This window comes from Aphelocoma coerulescens, chromosome 15, assembly GCF_041296385.1.
Source record: "Aphelocoma coerulescens isolate FSJ_1873_10779 chromosome 15, UR_Acoe_1.0, whole genome shotgun sequence".
NCBI lineage: Eukaryota > Metazoa > Chordata > Aves > Passeriformes > Corvidae > Aphelocoma > Aphelocoma coerulescens.
The window spans coordinates 7,868,226-7,882,500 of NC_091029.1; the positions used below are offsets into that span (position 1 = coordinate 7,868,226).

At 61.5% G+C, this 14,275-nt stretch overlaps 2 protein-coding genes across 3 annotated transcripts; one reads left to right on the forward strand and one right to left on the reverse strand.

Moving 5' to 3' along the window:
• Positions 1-630: 630 nt before the first annotated feature.
• On the reverse strand, positions 631-10,595 carry TBX1 (T-box transcription factor 1). 2 transcript variants are annotated; one of them, XM_069030866.1, is made up of 9 exons: positions 10,485-10,595; positions 9,076-9,251; positions 8,840-9,027; positions 5,559-5,660; positions 4,000-4,171; positions 3,607-3,762; positions 2,147-2,214; positions 1,818-1,918; positions 631-1,070 (listed from the first exon to the last, which is right to left on the reverse strand). In XM_069030866.1, the coding sequence occupies exons 1-9, from the start codon at positions 10,516-10,518 to the stop codon at positions 631-633; spliced, it is 1,437 nt and encodes a 478-aa protein (XP_068886967.1). In that variant the 5' UTR covers positions 10,519-10,595. The 2 variants fall into 2 exon arrangements, with proteins under 2 accessions (XP_068886967.1, XP_068886966.1); XM_069030865.1 differs by lacking the exon at positions 10,485-10,595 and having other exon boundaries at positions 9,076-9,312.
• Positions 10,596-11,345: 750 nt separating this feature from the next.
• Positions 11,346-12,128, forward strand: LOC138119448 (putative uncharacterized protein FLJ46214). The gene has a single exon (XM_069031340.1). The coding sequence runs from the start codon at positions 11,346-11,348 to the stop codon at positions 12,126-12,128; it is 783 nt and encodes a 260-aa protein (XP_068887441.1).
• The last annotated feature ends 2,147 nt before the right edge of the window (positions 12,129-14,275 follow it).

Here is a 14,275-nt window from a genome sequence, read left to right on the forward strand (position 1 = left end):
AAATTTGTTCTGGCAGTGAGGATTCAAAGCGTTCCCTTAAACTAAATTCTGCTTCCCCCAAGAATCTCCTCAAAGAACCACCTGAGCCGCCTGTGACCGAGCCCTCGGGGTGCCCTGGGTTGGGACAGACTGACACCAACATACGCAGGACGACACGCGGCTCACAGCCGGCCCCACAGCCCCTGCTCGGTGCTCACGCACAGGCCCCGTGGGCAGAAAACACCCGTGGGCACCGCCAGCACCGGCGGTAACACCAAACCTCCATCAGAACAGCCGGCGGTTGAGTGAGAGGGGACAACCCCGCTGCCGCATCCCCGTCCTCCCACCGCATCCCAGCCGCCCGACGGTCCTCGGTGCCCGGCACGAATGGAGGCGCGGGGGAACAGGGAGATAAGGACATATGGCTTCATTTATCAAAGTGCAGCCGCGGGTCACACCGCGATGGAGCTCCCGGCACCTCCGCCCTCACAGCCCCGGCAGGGCGAGGCGCGGGTCGGAGCCCGGCTGCTGGCGATTGGGCTGTCCGGCTGTCGATCAGGGCAAGCTGGCCAACCAGCTCACTCGTAAGGCGGGAGGTGAGGGAAAGGCGGGAAGGGGGAGCGCGGCGTCTCTCGTGTGGCCGGTGCCCCGTTACCGGGGCCCGTAGTCGTAGCCGGCGGGCGCCCCAGCCGGCGAGTACATGTTGGCGGCCGCCGCCGCCGCGGCCGCCGCGTTCATGTGATGGTGGTGGTGATGGTGGTGGTAGCTGTGCCCGCGGATGCTGGGGAGGGGGTAGGGGGCGGGCCGGCTCTTCGCCCCCAGGTAGTGGTCGTAGGCGGCGGCTGCCGCCGGCGGGTACTTGTAGGGGTGGTGATGCAGGGGCTCCGACGTGGCGGGCTCCAGGCGCAGTTCGTGGTGCGGCGGGCTGGGCCGGCCGCCGGGCGCCCCGGCCAGCGGCACCAGCCCGCCGCCTCCGCCCGGCAGCGCGGGGCTGAGCACGCGGGACATGAGCTGTTGGTGCGCGGCCTCGGCCTGGTGCAGCGCCGTCCCGCCCGCCTCCCGCTCGAACTCCCGCCGGCTCTCGGCAGCATCTGCGGGGGCAACAGCGTCAGTGCGGCCGCGCCCGCGGGACGCGCATCCGAACGCACGGGGAAGAGGCGCGCGAAGGGAAAAGCGGGGCGTGCAGCAGCGGCATGCGGCAGGAACGGGGCTGGCGGGACGGGACCTTCTGACTGCGATAAATGGAGCTGAGTTGACTGACAAGCTGGTACACGCCTGACATTTTTGCAATTGTGTAACACTAAACAAATACAGACTTCCCTTTATTTTGCAGGCCCGGAGTGAGTTGGAAGAAAGGCCTTCGGTTTTCTTTGCAGTTGTTTGCTCTGGGTAATGGAAAAGAGTCAATGGGCAGAGGTGCTGTTCGACCTGACTGCAGCTCCTGAATGGAGTGGGTCGGCCCTAGCGCACTGCCGAGGTGCATTAAAAGGGCAATGTGAGAACCTGTGACCAGCACTGCATCCCTGCCTGAAAAGCTGAGTTTGTTGCCAAAAAGTTGAAAATGGAACTCTAAAGGCAAAGGGCAGTGTTTTTTAAAGCAGCAAAGTTTCTTAAGCATATAAGCATCTTAAGCAGTAAGTGTTGTAGTCCACGGAAGAATGAATTAGGCTATGAAGGTGGGTACTTTTGTTTAAAAAATAGGTGGTAGCACAAAGCTTGTTAGCAATGGGACTGTGCACCAGCGCGGTGAGCAAGGCTGGCCCCAGGCATGCATGCACAGGCCGTGCAGACCAACAGGGCCTGGGTGATGGGCTGGCCTGCCAACTGGGGGCTCTCACCTTTCTCTGTCCCGTTCTGGTGGGCTGGGGAAGAGACTGGATTCCGGGATCTGGCAAAAGCACTCATGAGAGGAAGAGCCCCTGGCCTGTGGTTCCTGGGCCTGGAAGAGGAAAGGGAGAAGTGACACAGAGCTGATGGTCCAACAGAATAAGCAATTGGAGCATTGCCTCTCTGAGCTGCAGCTGGCAAACAACAGTGTCCCAAACAACACAGCTGGCCCAATACCGTGTCCCCCTCCATGCAAGCCTTGTGCAAATGTAAACTGGGCAGATGCATATGAAATAGGGTGAGTGGGGTGTAGCCATAATCAATAAAGGCACAGCCTTACCAGTCCTCAGGGTCGCAGTCTCTGAATCCCTTGGCAAAAGGGTTGCTGGCGATCTTCAACTGCGTGATCTGTAAGGAGAAGTGGCAAAATGTCTCAAAGCAGCACACAGGGCTCCCAGGCCAAACAGCGAGGGTGTCCCTGAGCAGGCTTTGGGATTCAGCAGTGCCTGGTGTAACAAAGAGGGTCCAGGTGGCCAGTGGAACCAGGGTGTTCTCTGCCACAGAGCACAAACATGTGCTTTCCCTCTGTCAGAAAATGCAGGCTAATATGCTACCTAATATGAGTTCAAGGTGAAGGGAGAGGCAGTCTGAGTGGGCTGCAAAAGCTGAGTAAATGCACTTGTAAGAAAATGCCACATTATATGGGTCACCACTGGAGCAGCTAAGACAAATCACTGGATAAATCATACTTATGTATTTATTTAATTCGCCAGGGAGAAGGCAGGACATTTTCTATATTTAAGCAAATCCACGGATAAAGTATGTGATTGTGAGTTTCCGGAATGGGTTGAAAAACAAACTTTAAGCCCCTCAGTGACAGTTCCAGCCTTAGAGGTCAAACTGATAGAAAGCAGGAGAGAAAGAGCAGCTGTCCGGAGCCATCAGGCAAATGCCAGCCGGGGAAGGACTCCGGAGCCCCTTAAAGGCACAGCCTTTCTCTGGCCTCGCCGCCTCCACCGGGGCGAGGTGCGGCCCAACCGCAGCATCCCGGAGAGACCACCGGTCGATTTGCTCGGAGCCACTGCAGAGGGTGACACTGCCTCCGGCTGCTCATGGACAGCCCCGGGACACAGCCCCGGCGTGGGCGGCCTAGGCGCGGAGCGAGGCGGTTCGGAGCAGCGCTGAAAAGCCCCCGCCGCTATGAAATCGTATTTCCACCCGCTGCTGGGATTCCTGCTCTTTACATTACACTGATGCGATTTAAAGGAGTAATTGGATTAACTGCTGCGCAGAGATCCGCATCAGATTGGGGTGGGGGTGTTTTGTTTAATTTTTAACATATAATTGTATTCTGGGGAGGGACAGACAGCTACGAGCTTAAAGCAGTAAAATCGCAGATTTATTCAAACAAATTGTGAGTGACATTTCGCAGCGGGAAGCCTGTAGTTTCCCCACTAGCCCCTGTCTCGGGTTTACATAGGTAATGAGGTCCCCCGGCAGGGGGAAGCTGGCGATGGGGCTAGAGCCCCCGTCGCTTCCTCGGCGTACACCGATGCAGCTCTGCGCAGCTTCCCGGCTATCGGGTTCCTTGCGCTGTCAGGAATGGGTTTAGCAGATGGGGAGGAGAAGGCGGGAATACTCCCAGCCACCCCCGCCGCCGCCGGACACCCGCAGCCCGGCCTCCAACCCGGGAGCCGGACGAAGGGGCTGAGCCAGCGCCGGATGCACTCGCATCCATGGTAGCTCCGGGGCGACCCCAACCCCCGCTTTTGGTTGCCCCGAGCTCCGCTGCTGCCTCACCCGGTGGTTCTGGTAGGCGGTCACTGCCGTGAAGCGCGTCTCCTCGAAGACGAAAGTTTTGAAGTTCTCCTCCGCGTACTTCTCGCTGTCTTTCCGGGGGTCCACGTAGACCACGTGAAAACGCGGCTGGTATCTGTGCATGGAGTTCAAAATGATCTGAATGATAAAACGAGCAAGGAGACAATAACTGATCCAGGCGGAGCATGGAAAGAGGAGAGCGCAGCCTCGGCCCTGCCGGCTCCGCTGCCCGGGGCAGCAGCGGGGCTGGGGCAGGATCGGGGCGCAGAGCCCCCAGAGAGGGGCGCGGGCGGGGTCACCCCACGGGAATCACAGTACGGGGAGTTCCCAGCCGGTGCAGCCCCGTTTTGGACATCTTCTCCCGGGAACACTTACATGCCCGTTGTCATCCAGCAAATTGTTGGTCAGTTTGAGTTTATCGAAGGAAACGATCTGCTTCATCCACTGCGCCCCTTTGGCCGGGGAGTCCGGGTGGTAATGGACTCTCCCGGGGGTGGCGGGGTCGGCTTTGCCGGCCACCAGCCAGGAGGAACTGTGGAAGGCGTACCTGCGGGAGGGGAAGGCACCCTCAGCCGCGGCCGGGGGGCTCCCGCCCGCGTCCCTGCAGCGGCGCCCGGAACGGCCGCAGTACCCGGGCCCCGCAGAACCCGGCCCGGGACAGATCCCCCGGCCCACCGAGGGAGCAGCACTGCCTCTCCATCACTCCCGCTTCCTACGGCCACGAGAGGAACGAGCTCTTTCCCGCAGCCAGAATTGCTGCGAAGGGGATATAATATTTTATCAGGTCGGCGATGGAACTGTCGTGAGAGAAATCTGCAGGATGGAGGAAATTTATAGCTACCCGTGTAGATTTGGGAGAGAAGCCACGAAAGCTCCCCCTTCCTCTAAGAAAAAAACGGTGAAAGAGAGCCCTCTATGCAGTAATATTCTGGCTTTAAGTGAAGAGTGGAAAGTTGTGTGTAGATTAATAGCAGGTTCAGAATTTAGCAATCTTGTTTCATTCTTTCAAAGTACATATTCAACAGTAACATTTAAAACAGAGAAACCAATCTTCTATACACGTGTTTACTTTAAAAGCCAGTGTTTGCACAGGGGGAATTAGACACCATTGGACTTGAGCAGAAACATTACTTTTTAAAGATATACTCAATTGGATGTTATATATCCTACTTCCCTTGACAAGCAAACATTTCTAGGACGCCCTGAGAATTTGGATATCTGTCTAAATATTTATATATCGGACCCTGCGATTCCTATGCGGGCTGTCTGCTCGGCGTCCTGATCTGAAGCTAAATACATAATGCGCCTTTCACTGTCTTAAAATTAAAGGGGTTCCAAACCAGACTGCATCGCTGCCTTGTGAGTCGGCAGTTTCCAAGGCTTTCCTACACTGCCGCTGGAAACAATGGCAGAGTTTTGTGGCTTGGGTGGCTGGTGCCTTTCCAGAGCACAAAACCCACTCTCTTCACCCAAGCACCTAGCAAGCTCCCCAGCGGGCACGGCTCCGCTTCGGCACATGCGCTGAGAGGCTACAGCACTCCAGGAGCACCGAAGGGATTTTTGTTAAGCGGCAAAGAGTGTTTGCCGGTGGAGACGTGTAGCAGTACGACAAGGAGAGCTTTTCTGGGCGGGAAAAGGAAGCTCCTGCCCTGTGCCCGGTGGAAACCTGCCATTCTGCCCATGCCGGTCTGGCCCCGGCTGCCGGCAGGCCTGGTGCGATGGCTGAGGGGGCCCTGCGGTCCGCGCAGCCGCCCCTGGCCCCAGACTGCTTTCAAGGGTGTGAATGAGACCCCAGGTCAGCCGCATCCCGCATCCCCTCCCTGTCTCGCACCAACAGGTGTCACGCCCAGAGGACAGGAGCAGGGGGTGGGCAGAGACCCACCAGCCCCTACGGCTCCGAGAACCGCGGAACAGGCTAGGTATTTGTTACTTGCCGGTATCGCTTGTCGTCCACCGGGACGAAATCCATGAGGAGCATGTAGTCAGCCATAGGGTCCATCCCGAATATCTTCACCTGGAAGGTGGGGAACATGCGCCTGGCACAGAGAGGAGAGAGAGAAGTGCTAAGCTGAGGAGCAGCAGGGAGCCCCGAGGGGCCGGCGCGGGTGTCTTCCCCTGCAGCTGCTCCGATACCCGCCCGGTTGTGATGGTAAGTCCCCTCGCAGAAACCACCGGCCGGAGGAAGAGGCAGATACGCCCAAGCTGCGCGGGGAGAGCGACTACCGTGTTCCCCAGCCCTCAGCAGCATCCCGAAAGGCGAGCCGGCGCGGTCCTGCCTCTCCCGCCGGCTCCGGGACCCTTCGTGTCAGACACACGAAATGCCCCATCACGGTGGAACGAAGAGGCCAAGGGGAAAAAGAGCATCCTCGGCCTTTGCTATGGGGAGATCAAGTGAAAAGAACTTTCCCCATCATTTCGGCTGACCTGCCTGGAGGCAGATGCAAGGCATTACCCTTGCACTCAAGCAAGGACCCACACTCAAGCCTCGGGAGTCTCGGGCAGCCCGTGGGGGTCACATCTAAAAACTCCTGCGAACGACACGTGGTGACCAAGTTCCCACTTGTGCAGCTTCTGTACCCACCAAACTGCACCCGTTTGAAAGCAGTGGCTACAGCAGCAGCGTGGCCCCTTAGGGCCAGCGGGAGACCTCTCCCAGCCCGGAGGGGCAAACGCTCCCCCTCGGCGGGCAAGGGCTAGAGGGCAACGGGGATCTCCCAGAAAGCGCCGTCCCGGATCCACCTCATAGCAAGAGCCCGGTCGGGCTCCCGGTCCCCGCACCTTTGCGGGACGAAAGGAGAGCGGAAAGGAGCCCAGGGCTCCCGAGCAGGGCAGGTCAGCCCCCACGGCTGTTCCCCCCGGTTCTTCTCTGTGCAGGCCCGCGGGGACCCAAAGCTAAGCCGAAACGCGGATCCCACACTCAGGGAGGGCACGATTCCTTCAAGGGGCTGCAGGACAAATGCGATCGGTGGTGGGCTAAGGGAAGAGGCCGGGACGGCCCACCCGTCCTTCCCTCCTTCATCTGCACACACCGGGACCAGGGCCTAGCCCGCGGCTCCCCGGCGGGACACGCCGAAGACGTGTCCTGGCGTCGAGGCTCGTTATAGCTTCGTTTTGTTTTACAGAATAATAAACCAAGCGAGTGACGGTGGGCAATATTTCGGGAAGCGGGTTTGCAGCCATTGAAAAACCAAAGTCCCAACCTCCCCCGAACAAACAGCCCCATCAAACCCGGACACAGAGAGTCCCCCCGGCTCGTTCTCGGGGAGTACTGCCGGACCTGCAATTATGGGCCGCTGCCCCGCTCTGAGGGGCGATGGGGCAGCGCGCCTCTGGCTCCGCAGCTCTTCCAGATCGGGCCCAGCACTGCCGGGCTGCATAGGGATCGGGCGGCTGCGTCTCCCTCTCTGTAAGGCTTTAGCAAACTCTGGAGGACGTTTTCAGTCGCTCCCTCTGTTATTATTATTTTTAAACGTGTAAAAGCCCCCATTAGCTCCTATTCCGGTGTTTCTTGTTTTAAAACTTAGTTTTAAAACAAACAACCTGAGATGATAAGACCCATCTAGACAAACAGCAGGGCCAGCCCAGAGGCGTTGGGGGAGAACAGGCTTTGCAGCGCCTTCCCCGAGCCTTTTCTTGCTGGTTTTACCCCGTTTTCTCCTGTTTTTACTCGCCTGCCTGGAGATTCGACGGTGTCATAAAGTAAACGAAGAAAAGGGTGGGGGCAAAGCCCCCGATTCGATTCGAGTTGGTTAATTTTCGAAACTTTTTGAAGTGGGATATTTGCAATTTTCCCCCTCTTCTTGGAGAGCTAAGAAAGCCAGATCGAAGAACTCCTGTTTTCAGAGAGCCTCCGCCTGGAGCCTGAACGACCTTTTCCGCTAAGGAAAGCAACGCCGAGCCCGGCGCCGGGCTCAGGGGCCGCGGCCGGAGACAGCGGGCTGTGCGACCCGGCGCCGGGGCAGGCACCGTCTGAGGGAAATCCCGCCCGGGTCCTGCAACGCAGCGCCGGCTTCTTGTGCACCGGGCACCACGGTGATTGTTTTATTTTAGGAAATTGATAATTTAAAAAAAAAAAAAATTAAAAAGGCAACTGCGTACATGTAAGCATGTTTCATTTTTTTGCACTTTCGGGACCCTCAAAATCGCTGACGGGGGAGCGGGAGCGCACGGCCGCGGTCACAGCTCTTGCCAGACCGTTCGGAGCGGAGTCCGACCCTCTCCCCCGGCCATCCCGCCGCAGTCAGCCCCGGGGCGAACTGAGAGCAAGCAACGGGGGATTCCTTAATTTGTTTGTTTTTCTTTTCTCCCCCCCGCCAGATAGCTTTAAACCAAGGGAAGAGTCAGAGCCTGGACAATTCGCAGCTCTGCGCGGAGCCTGGCGGGGAAAAGCTTGGCAGCTCTGCCCGAGCCGCCGCGGCCGCGGCTCTTCCCGGGGATCTCTATTAAATGCAGCAACGAACAACTGTAATTGGGACTCCTCTTCCCCCCATATGTTTTTGCTCGTTTCTAACGCGATCTCATTTGCCGCTTTCTTTGTTCCCTGGCCAGGAGCGGGTTCCTGGCCCCGGAACCGCGTCGCGGCGGCCGGAGCAGAGCCGAGAGCAGCCGGGTTCAGCCGGGCTCGTTACCCGATAATCGGGAAATGCAACAGCCCCGGAACACGCTTCAAGGTGCAGAATTAGGGTCTGTTCTCGTCTCCGCCGGAAAGAAAAGATCTGCCCGTGCTAAGAATGTATTTAGCAGGTTTTGCACAGTTTGCGTGTTCGTTTTTTCCTTCCCCCGTGTCGTTCCTGTCTGCCCCGGGAGCACACACTGTCCTCCGTAAACACGGATCGAAATCCCGTGTGGGGTCACAGCCGAAGGCGCCCGGAGGAGCACAGCGCCCTTTCCAGCGAGAGTGAAACCCAGTGCCCTGCCTGCCGTCCTCCGCACGCCTTCGCCGTCAGCCCGCAGCAGCAGCCGCGCATTCTTCCGCAGTACCGAGGCCTTCGGGCCGCAAGAGCTCGCAGATTTCTCCCCAGGAGAAGGCAAGGATCAAATGACGGTGACCGCTGGGCCCGACCGCTCGGCGACTCGCCCTTGGGCAGCTTCAATTTCCCCCCAAACTGCTAATTCAACCGCTCGCGGCCGGATCCTCCCGCCCCGACTACCCTGGGTGCCCAGGTACGGAGGGAGCGGCTGGAGAGCTGGGGCCGCTGGGGAGCTCCGCACTGACCTGCCTGCCTTGGTGACGATCATCTCGGTGCCCAGCTGGTTGAACTCATCCCACAGCGCCTTCATCTCTAGCTGGACGCTCACGTTGGCCACCTTCGGATTCTTCTTCACCGGCGCCTTGGCCACGGTGGCCGACCCCGCGGAGCAGCCCGAGACTGTGGCCGGCCCTGCAGCGGCTCCCCCGGCGCCCTCGGGCTGCTCGGGGCCTGGGGGCGGCGGGTTGGTCCCGGCCGCCGCCGGCGCCCCGCCGAAAGGGTAGCCGTGCTGGGGCTGGGGCGGCGGGTGCGGGTGCTGCTGAGCCGTGCAGGGCTCGTAGTGCGGCGGCTCATGCTGTCCGTACGGGTCCCCCGGGGAAGGGGAGAGGTGGTACCCCCCGGAGGCGTTCAGGCTGCTCAGGCTGTTGGCCGTGAAAGCTGCAACATCGCAAAAATGGGACAGCTGGGTGAGCCAGGGGCTGGAGATAGCTGAAATCATTCCAAAAACAGGCGGTCAGGGCTCCGCTCCGGCTCCCGCTTTCCCCCCAGCTCCGCGCCGCTCCGCGCGGCCCCCGCCTCCGCACCGGCTCCGCGGGGTGCCCTCCGCCTCCTCTCCTGCCCCGCGCCCAGCCCAGCGGGGCGCCTCCCCCTTTCCGCTTTGCTTGGCCCCAGCCCCGCTCCCCCCGGGGCAGGCGGGGAGCTCGCTGCTCCCGCTGCCTGCCTGCCTGCCTCGGCTCTTTTTTTTTTTTTTCCCCTTTTTTTTCTTGTATTTTTTTTTTTTCCTTTGCAAACCCGAGAGGTCTGCCAAGAGCCGCGGCGGTGCAAAGCCCGTGCTATCTCTGCAGGCCTCCCTCGCCACACACCACTTGGGACAAAGCAAACTCCCTCCTTTCGCTCCCCCCTTCCAAAAAAGGGGAGGAAAAAAGAAAAAAAAAAAAAGAGGAGTGGGGGAACTCAGAAAAAATATCGGCTCTTATTTCCGCGTAGCTTCGCTGCTGCAGGTAACGTCCTTCACTGTGGAGCCGCGGGGCTGCGGCTGACAGGGGAAGTCGGATTTGGTTTGGCAATGCCCCATTCCTTCCATCCCCGGGCGAGAAAGGGGAACAGGCCGGGACCAGAGCAAAGCTCCGGGTCCGCGCCGAGGAGCACCGGGACGGCCCCGGCTGCACAGCCCTCGGCCGCCGGCCCGAGCGGGCCCTGCGCCGCATGACAGGCCGCCCCGGGGAACGGCCGGCTCCTTCGGATTCCCTCCGATGCTGAAAGGCTCCTCGAGGTCCCGACAGTCTCTTGCGTTATTTCCGACGCAGCCCGCAGGCCGGACAGGGGCTGCAGAGCCGGTGGGAGCCGAGCCCCGGCCTGCCGCTGCCCCGGGCACGGCCAGCGCTGTCGGGGGATGCTTTCAGCACCTCCGAGAAGAAGCGGGTCCCAGCGGCTGAGCCGTCGAAAGCTGCTACAGGGCCACGGGCAATGCCTTTCTCTGAGGGAGGGCTCCAGGGGCCCAGGCGTGCCGGGAGGAACGTCAAAGCCCCCTCCGACCGGCCCCGCGGGCAGGCCGCGTTCTGTGCGTTGCCCCTGGCCCGGCTGCCGGCCCGAGCCGCGTGAAAACCCTCGGATACGCGGTGGCCGGTGGTCCCGTCCCCACAGCCCTGCGGGGCAGAGCGCGGCACTCACCTTCCATGTCCCTGGTGACGGTGCTGAAGTGCATCTTCTCCGGGCGGCAGCCGGGGCGGGCGGGCGCGCTGCGGCCGCCGCGGCGCTCCTCCAGCGCTCCTTTCCCTGCTTGCTCGGCGGCGGCGACTGAAATCAGAGAGGCGATACTGAAAGCATTTGCCTTGGGAGACAGAGGGCTGTTTTCGTCCATAGGGGAGACACCAATGCAGGAGAAGCAGGCGCGGCAGCCTCCCACCACGAGCCCCCCCTCCCACCCCCTCACTCCCCTCCTTTCTACCGCACCATCCAGGGAGGTGCGAACGAGACCCCCTCCTTCCAGACGGGGGGTGGGGAAGGGAAATTTAAAAAAAATAAATCCAACAGAAAACAACCTAAACCCTCTGCCCCCCCGGGAAGGGCGTTGGGGAGCAAGAAACTTCCCCGGGGCCCTTTGTAGCCACCGCCGAGCACCGCAACGGCGGACCGAGCTCTGTCAGCGAGAGGAGACCGGGGGGCAACAAATAAATAATCCCACTAATTTCTTTCCCGGGGTGTCAATTTCTCTCCCCCCCTCCCCCCCCAATTCGTTCCCTGAGATTTATTAATTTATTTTCTGTCTTCTCTTCCCCTCAACCACCACCTCCTGCTTCTGCCCCCCTCGTCCCCTCCTTTTCTCCTGCACGAAGGGAAAGTGTCTCCCTTATAGGCGCTTTCCCCATTCAGTGGCTGGGAGGCGTCACATGGAAGCCGGGGGTGTTTGCCTGCAGAAGTGGCGGCGGCGGCGGCGGCGAAAGCGAAGTGAAACTCCTGCCGAGACGGTGTCAAAGGGCTGGGGAGGCCCTTCCCCGCCTCCCGGGCACGGCGAGCGGCCGCCGGGGAGGGATGGGATGTGCTGCGGGGCGGGCGGAGGGGCCGGCGGTGTCAATCACGGCGCCGGGAGCCGGCAGACGGGAAGGGAAGAGCCGAGCCGAGTCGAGCCGAGCCCGGCGTCACGCTACGGATGTCCGGCACCGAGAGAAAAGATTGCTCTTTTCCTCCAGCTCTCATGCACCGCGGGGCTGGGGGCAACCCTCGCGGCTCGGTGGCCGCGGGGACCTGCAGTCTGAGCCGCCGCAACAGGCGGGGTCTGGGCACGTCAGGGTGCGCTGCGGGCGCAGGTACTGCCGGCCGCTTCGCTCGGATGGGACCCTCCCCAGCCCCGGGCCACCAAACTCCCAAAGCACCCGCCAGAGTTCGAGCATTTCCTTCGCCAAAAAAAGCGGGGAAAACGGACAGCAACGAGCGAGGCGGCAGGCGAACTCCTGCCCAGCCCAGCGTGAGAGCCCGCTCCGTCGGCAGCACCTGCACGGCCCGTCTGGGCAGGGAGCCGCGCCCGGTTCCCGTCCCTGCCCCGGCGAGGACGAGGCGCTACTCACCGCCCGCTACCGGCCCCTCGGAGCGCCGCGGCGTTCCCCGGGCCCTTCTTTCGCATCGGCGCGGGGCAAGGCGACGCGCCCGCCCCGCCGGCTCCGGCCCGGCCCGGGTACGAGTAGCAGTCCCGGTCCGCGCCCCGATGCCGGTCCCTCCGGGCGGGTAGCCGCACCGAGGTCCCGGGGAAATGCCCCGACGGGGCGGGCGGAGCCGAGGGGCGCGCCGGTGGCTACCGTCGCGATGGGGGTTGCATAACCCGAGCGATGCGCGGGGAGCCGGAGTGAGCAAGCGGGTTATATATAGCTGCCCTGTCTGTAGCCTGCGGGGCTTGATTCTTCTGTTGAAATATTATCTTTGGATGTGGTAAAAATATTTGCAGAGAAAAATCTAGACTACTCTTACATATTTGAGCATATGTTCCTGCAGCTAACGGCATAAGGGCAGAGTGTGACATGATCGGTGTTTTGTTTCTTTGCTGCTGCTGGCAGCGCGGTTCCCGGCCGGGGTAGCTTCTGTCCCGAGTTCAGGGACACGCCACGGAGAAGAGTGTCCCCGTGCTGACCCACGCAGCTCACCTGGGGGCAATACAAGAGAGAGGGGAAGGGATTTCGTTTGGGCAACCCGGGGCAATATCGGAGGAAAGCGAGGAGCCGCGAGTGCGAACTCCAAGCCGCCTCCGGGAACTCAAGGGCTGATGCGAGAGGGACGCGGGGAACCTGCCCCTTCCCCGAGGTGTGCTTGGTTCTGGACAGCTTCTGCCCCAGGAAGAAAGAAAATATTCCCCCTGGAAATTAAAAAGACCCGAAACCAACAGAGCGTGGGGCTGCTGTCCGTGCCTTAATTGCCCGCACCGTTTTCCAGGTTTATTTCTTTCTCCTTTCCTGCTCCTTACATAAAGCTCCAGCTGCAAGAGACGCCACGTCGGGGACAGCCCGGGCGAGGACTGGTCCCTCGGCCCGTCGGCGGAGTCGGGGTTGAGCGGTGTCTACCAGGAACAGGGGACCCACTGGGAATCGTTGTCACCTGGGTGGCAGCAGAGCGGGTCCCCGCCAGCTGGTGGGGCTGCAGTCTCGAACCTCCAAATCCCTGAAAGAAGACCCCGCCGCCCCGCTTCCACATCCCCTGCCCGGCCTCGCAGGCATACGGGGTTCCTAAACTCGTGAGCGGCGCTGGGCGGAGCTGAGACGATGGAGGGGAAAACCAACCGTGCCTGCCCCGCAACAGGAACCCGCAGCGACAGAACCCACCCGAAGGAGAGGGTAGCACGGCGCTGTGCAGCAAGCAGAGTCGACCCCTTTCCTGCACCCCCAAAAGGGCCTATACCCAGAGGCCGCGCTTGACAGGCGTCCCGAGGACGCATGTCCCATTCCTCGACCGCTCCGCATCGGCGGAGCGCTGCAAAGCGCATTCGATCTCGACGAGGGGTTGCTAACCCCGCCGTTAGCAATTACTGCTGTGCCCCTGGCTCTGCATTCGTCCAGAGGACGGCTGTGTGTGTTAGGATCGAGCCCAGAGGTTCTGCCCCCACAGCTCACACTTCGCCCGAGCAGATGGGAGGAGAGGTCGAGGTTGTCCCGCCGCCTCTCAGCCGGGAACAGCTCCGCGGTGCGAGAACGCCAAGAGCTCGACGCGGAAGAAGGGCTGGGACACCTCTCCCCCTTTCTCCTCATCCTCCGTGGACACACATCTGCTCCGTCCCGAAAAGATCTAGCCCGATGGCTCAAAAGCCCGTGGTGGCACCGAGAAATGTAACGCGTGGCAACGACTCGCGCATTGCCCACGACGGCAACCCCCAAGTCCCGGGGCGGCTCCCGAAGCCGAGCATCGCTGCGTCCCCGCCGCTCCACCACCTTCCCCGACCCCTCCGCAACAAACATCCGCTGCAACACCCTCCCCTGTTTGGGCTCCGCACCCCACAATCCCCCAGACCTTTCAGGCGAGGCGGGGGCGGACATTGGTGGCTGCTGCTTTCGTCCTCACTCGCAGGAGTCTCCCCGCCGGCACCGCTCCCCAGGGGCCGGGCTAGGTGCCCCTGGTCACAGACACTCAGACCGAGCCACGGCCCTGTGGCTGAGGAGGTGCGCGAGCCCCCCAGCCCGCGTTGCTCCGCGCACCGCGAGCCCGGGCTGTGATACAGGTGCGTCGCGACCCCGATGGGCTCCCCCCGCGCCACCAGGGCCTGGCTGGGACACAGTCCCACTGTGCCACCTTCCCTCCGTCCGCCCTTCGCACTCACCCCTCCGCCAGCATCTCTCCACTCGTCCCTCCCGCGATCCCTCCTTTCTGCCCGCTCCCCCGGCCCTTGCCCAGCCCCACCGTCCCTCCCGCCCCCAACCGCTGCACCCCAGCTGGCCCCCGCCGAGCTCGGGCTTGCGGGGGGGCAAGGAGGGGGCGCAGAATCT

What these genes read in the sequence shown, in the direction of transcription:
- TBX1 (XM_069030865.1), bottom strand. Translation starts at nt 9,312, where the DNA reads ATGATTTCAGCTATCTCCAGCCCCTGGCTCACCCAGCTGTCCCATTTT. An exon ending in ACCCTTTCGGCGGGGCGCCG is followed by an intron (nt 9,028 to 9,075) that starts GCGGCGGCCGGG and finishes GAGCAGCCCGAG; the next exon opens with GGCGCCGGGGGAGCCGCTGC. An exon ending in GTGGACGACAAGCGATACCG is followed by an intron (nt 4,172 to 5,558) that starts GCAAGTAACAAA and finishes CCCCTCCCGCAG; the next exon opens with GTACGCCTTCCACAGTTCCT.
- LOC138119448 (XM_069031340.1), top strand. Translation starts at nt 11,346, where the DNA reads ATGGGATGTGCTGCGGGGCGGGCGGAGGGGCCGGCGGTGTCAATCACG.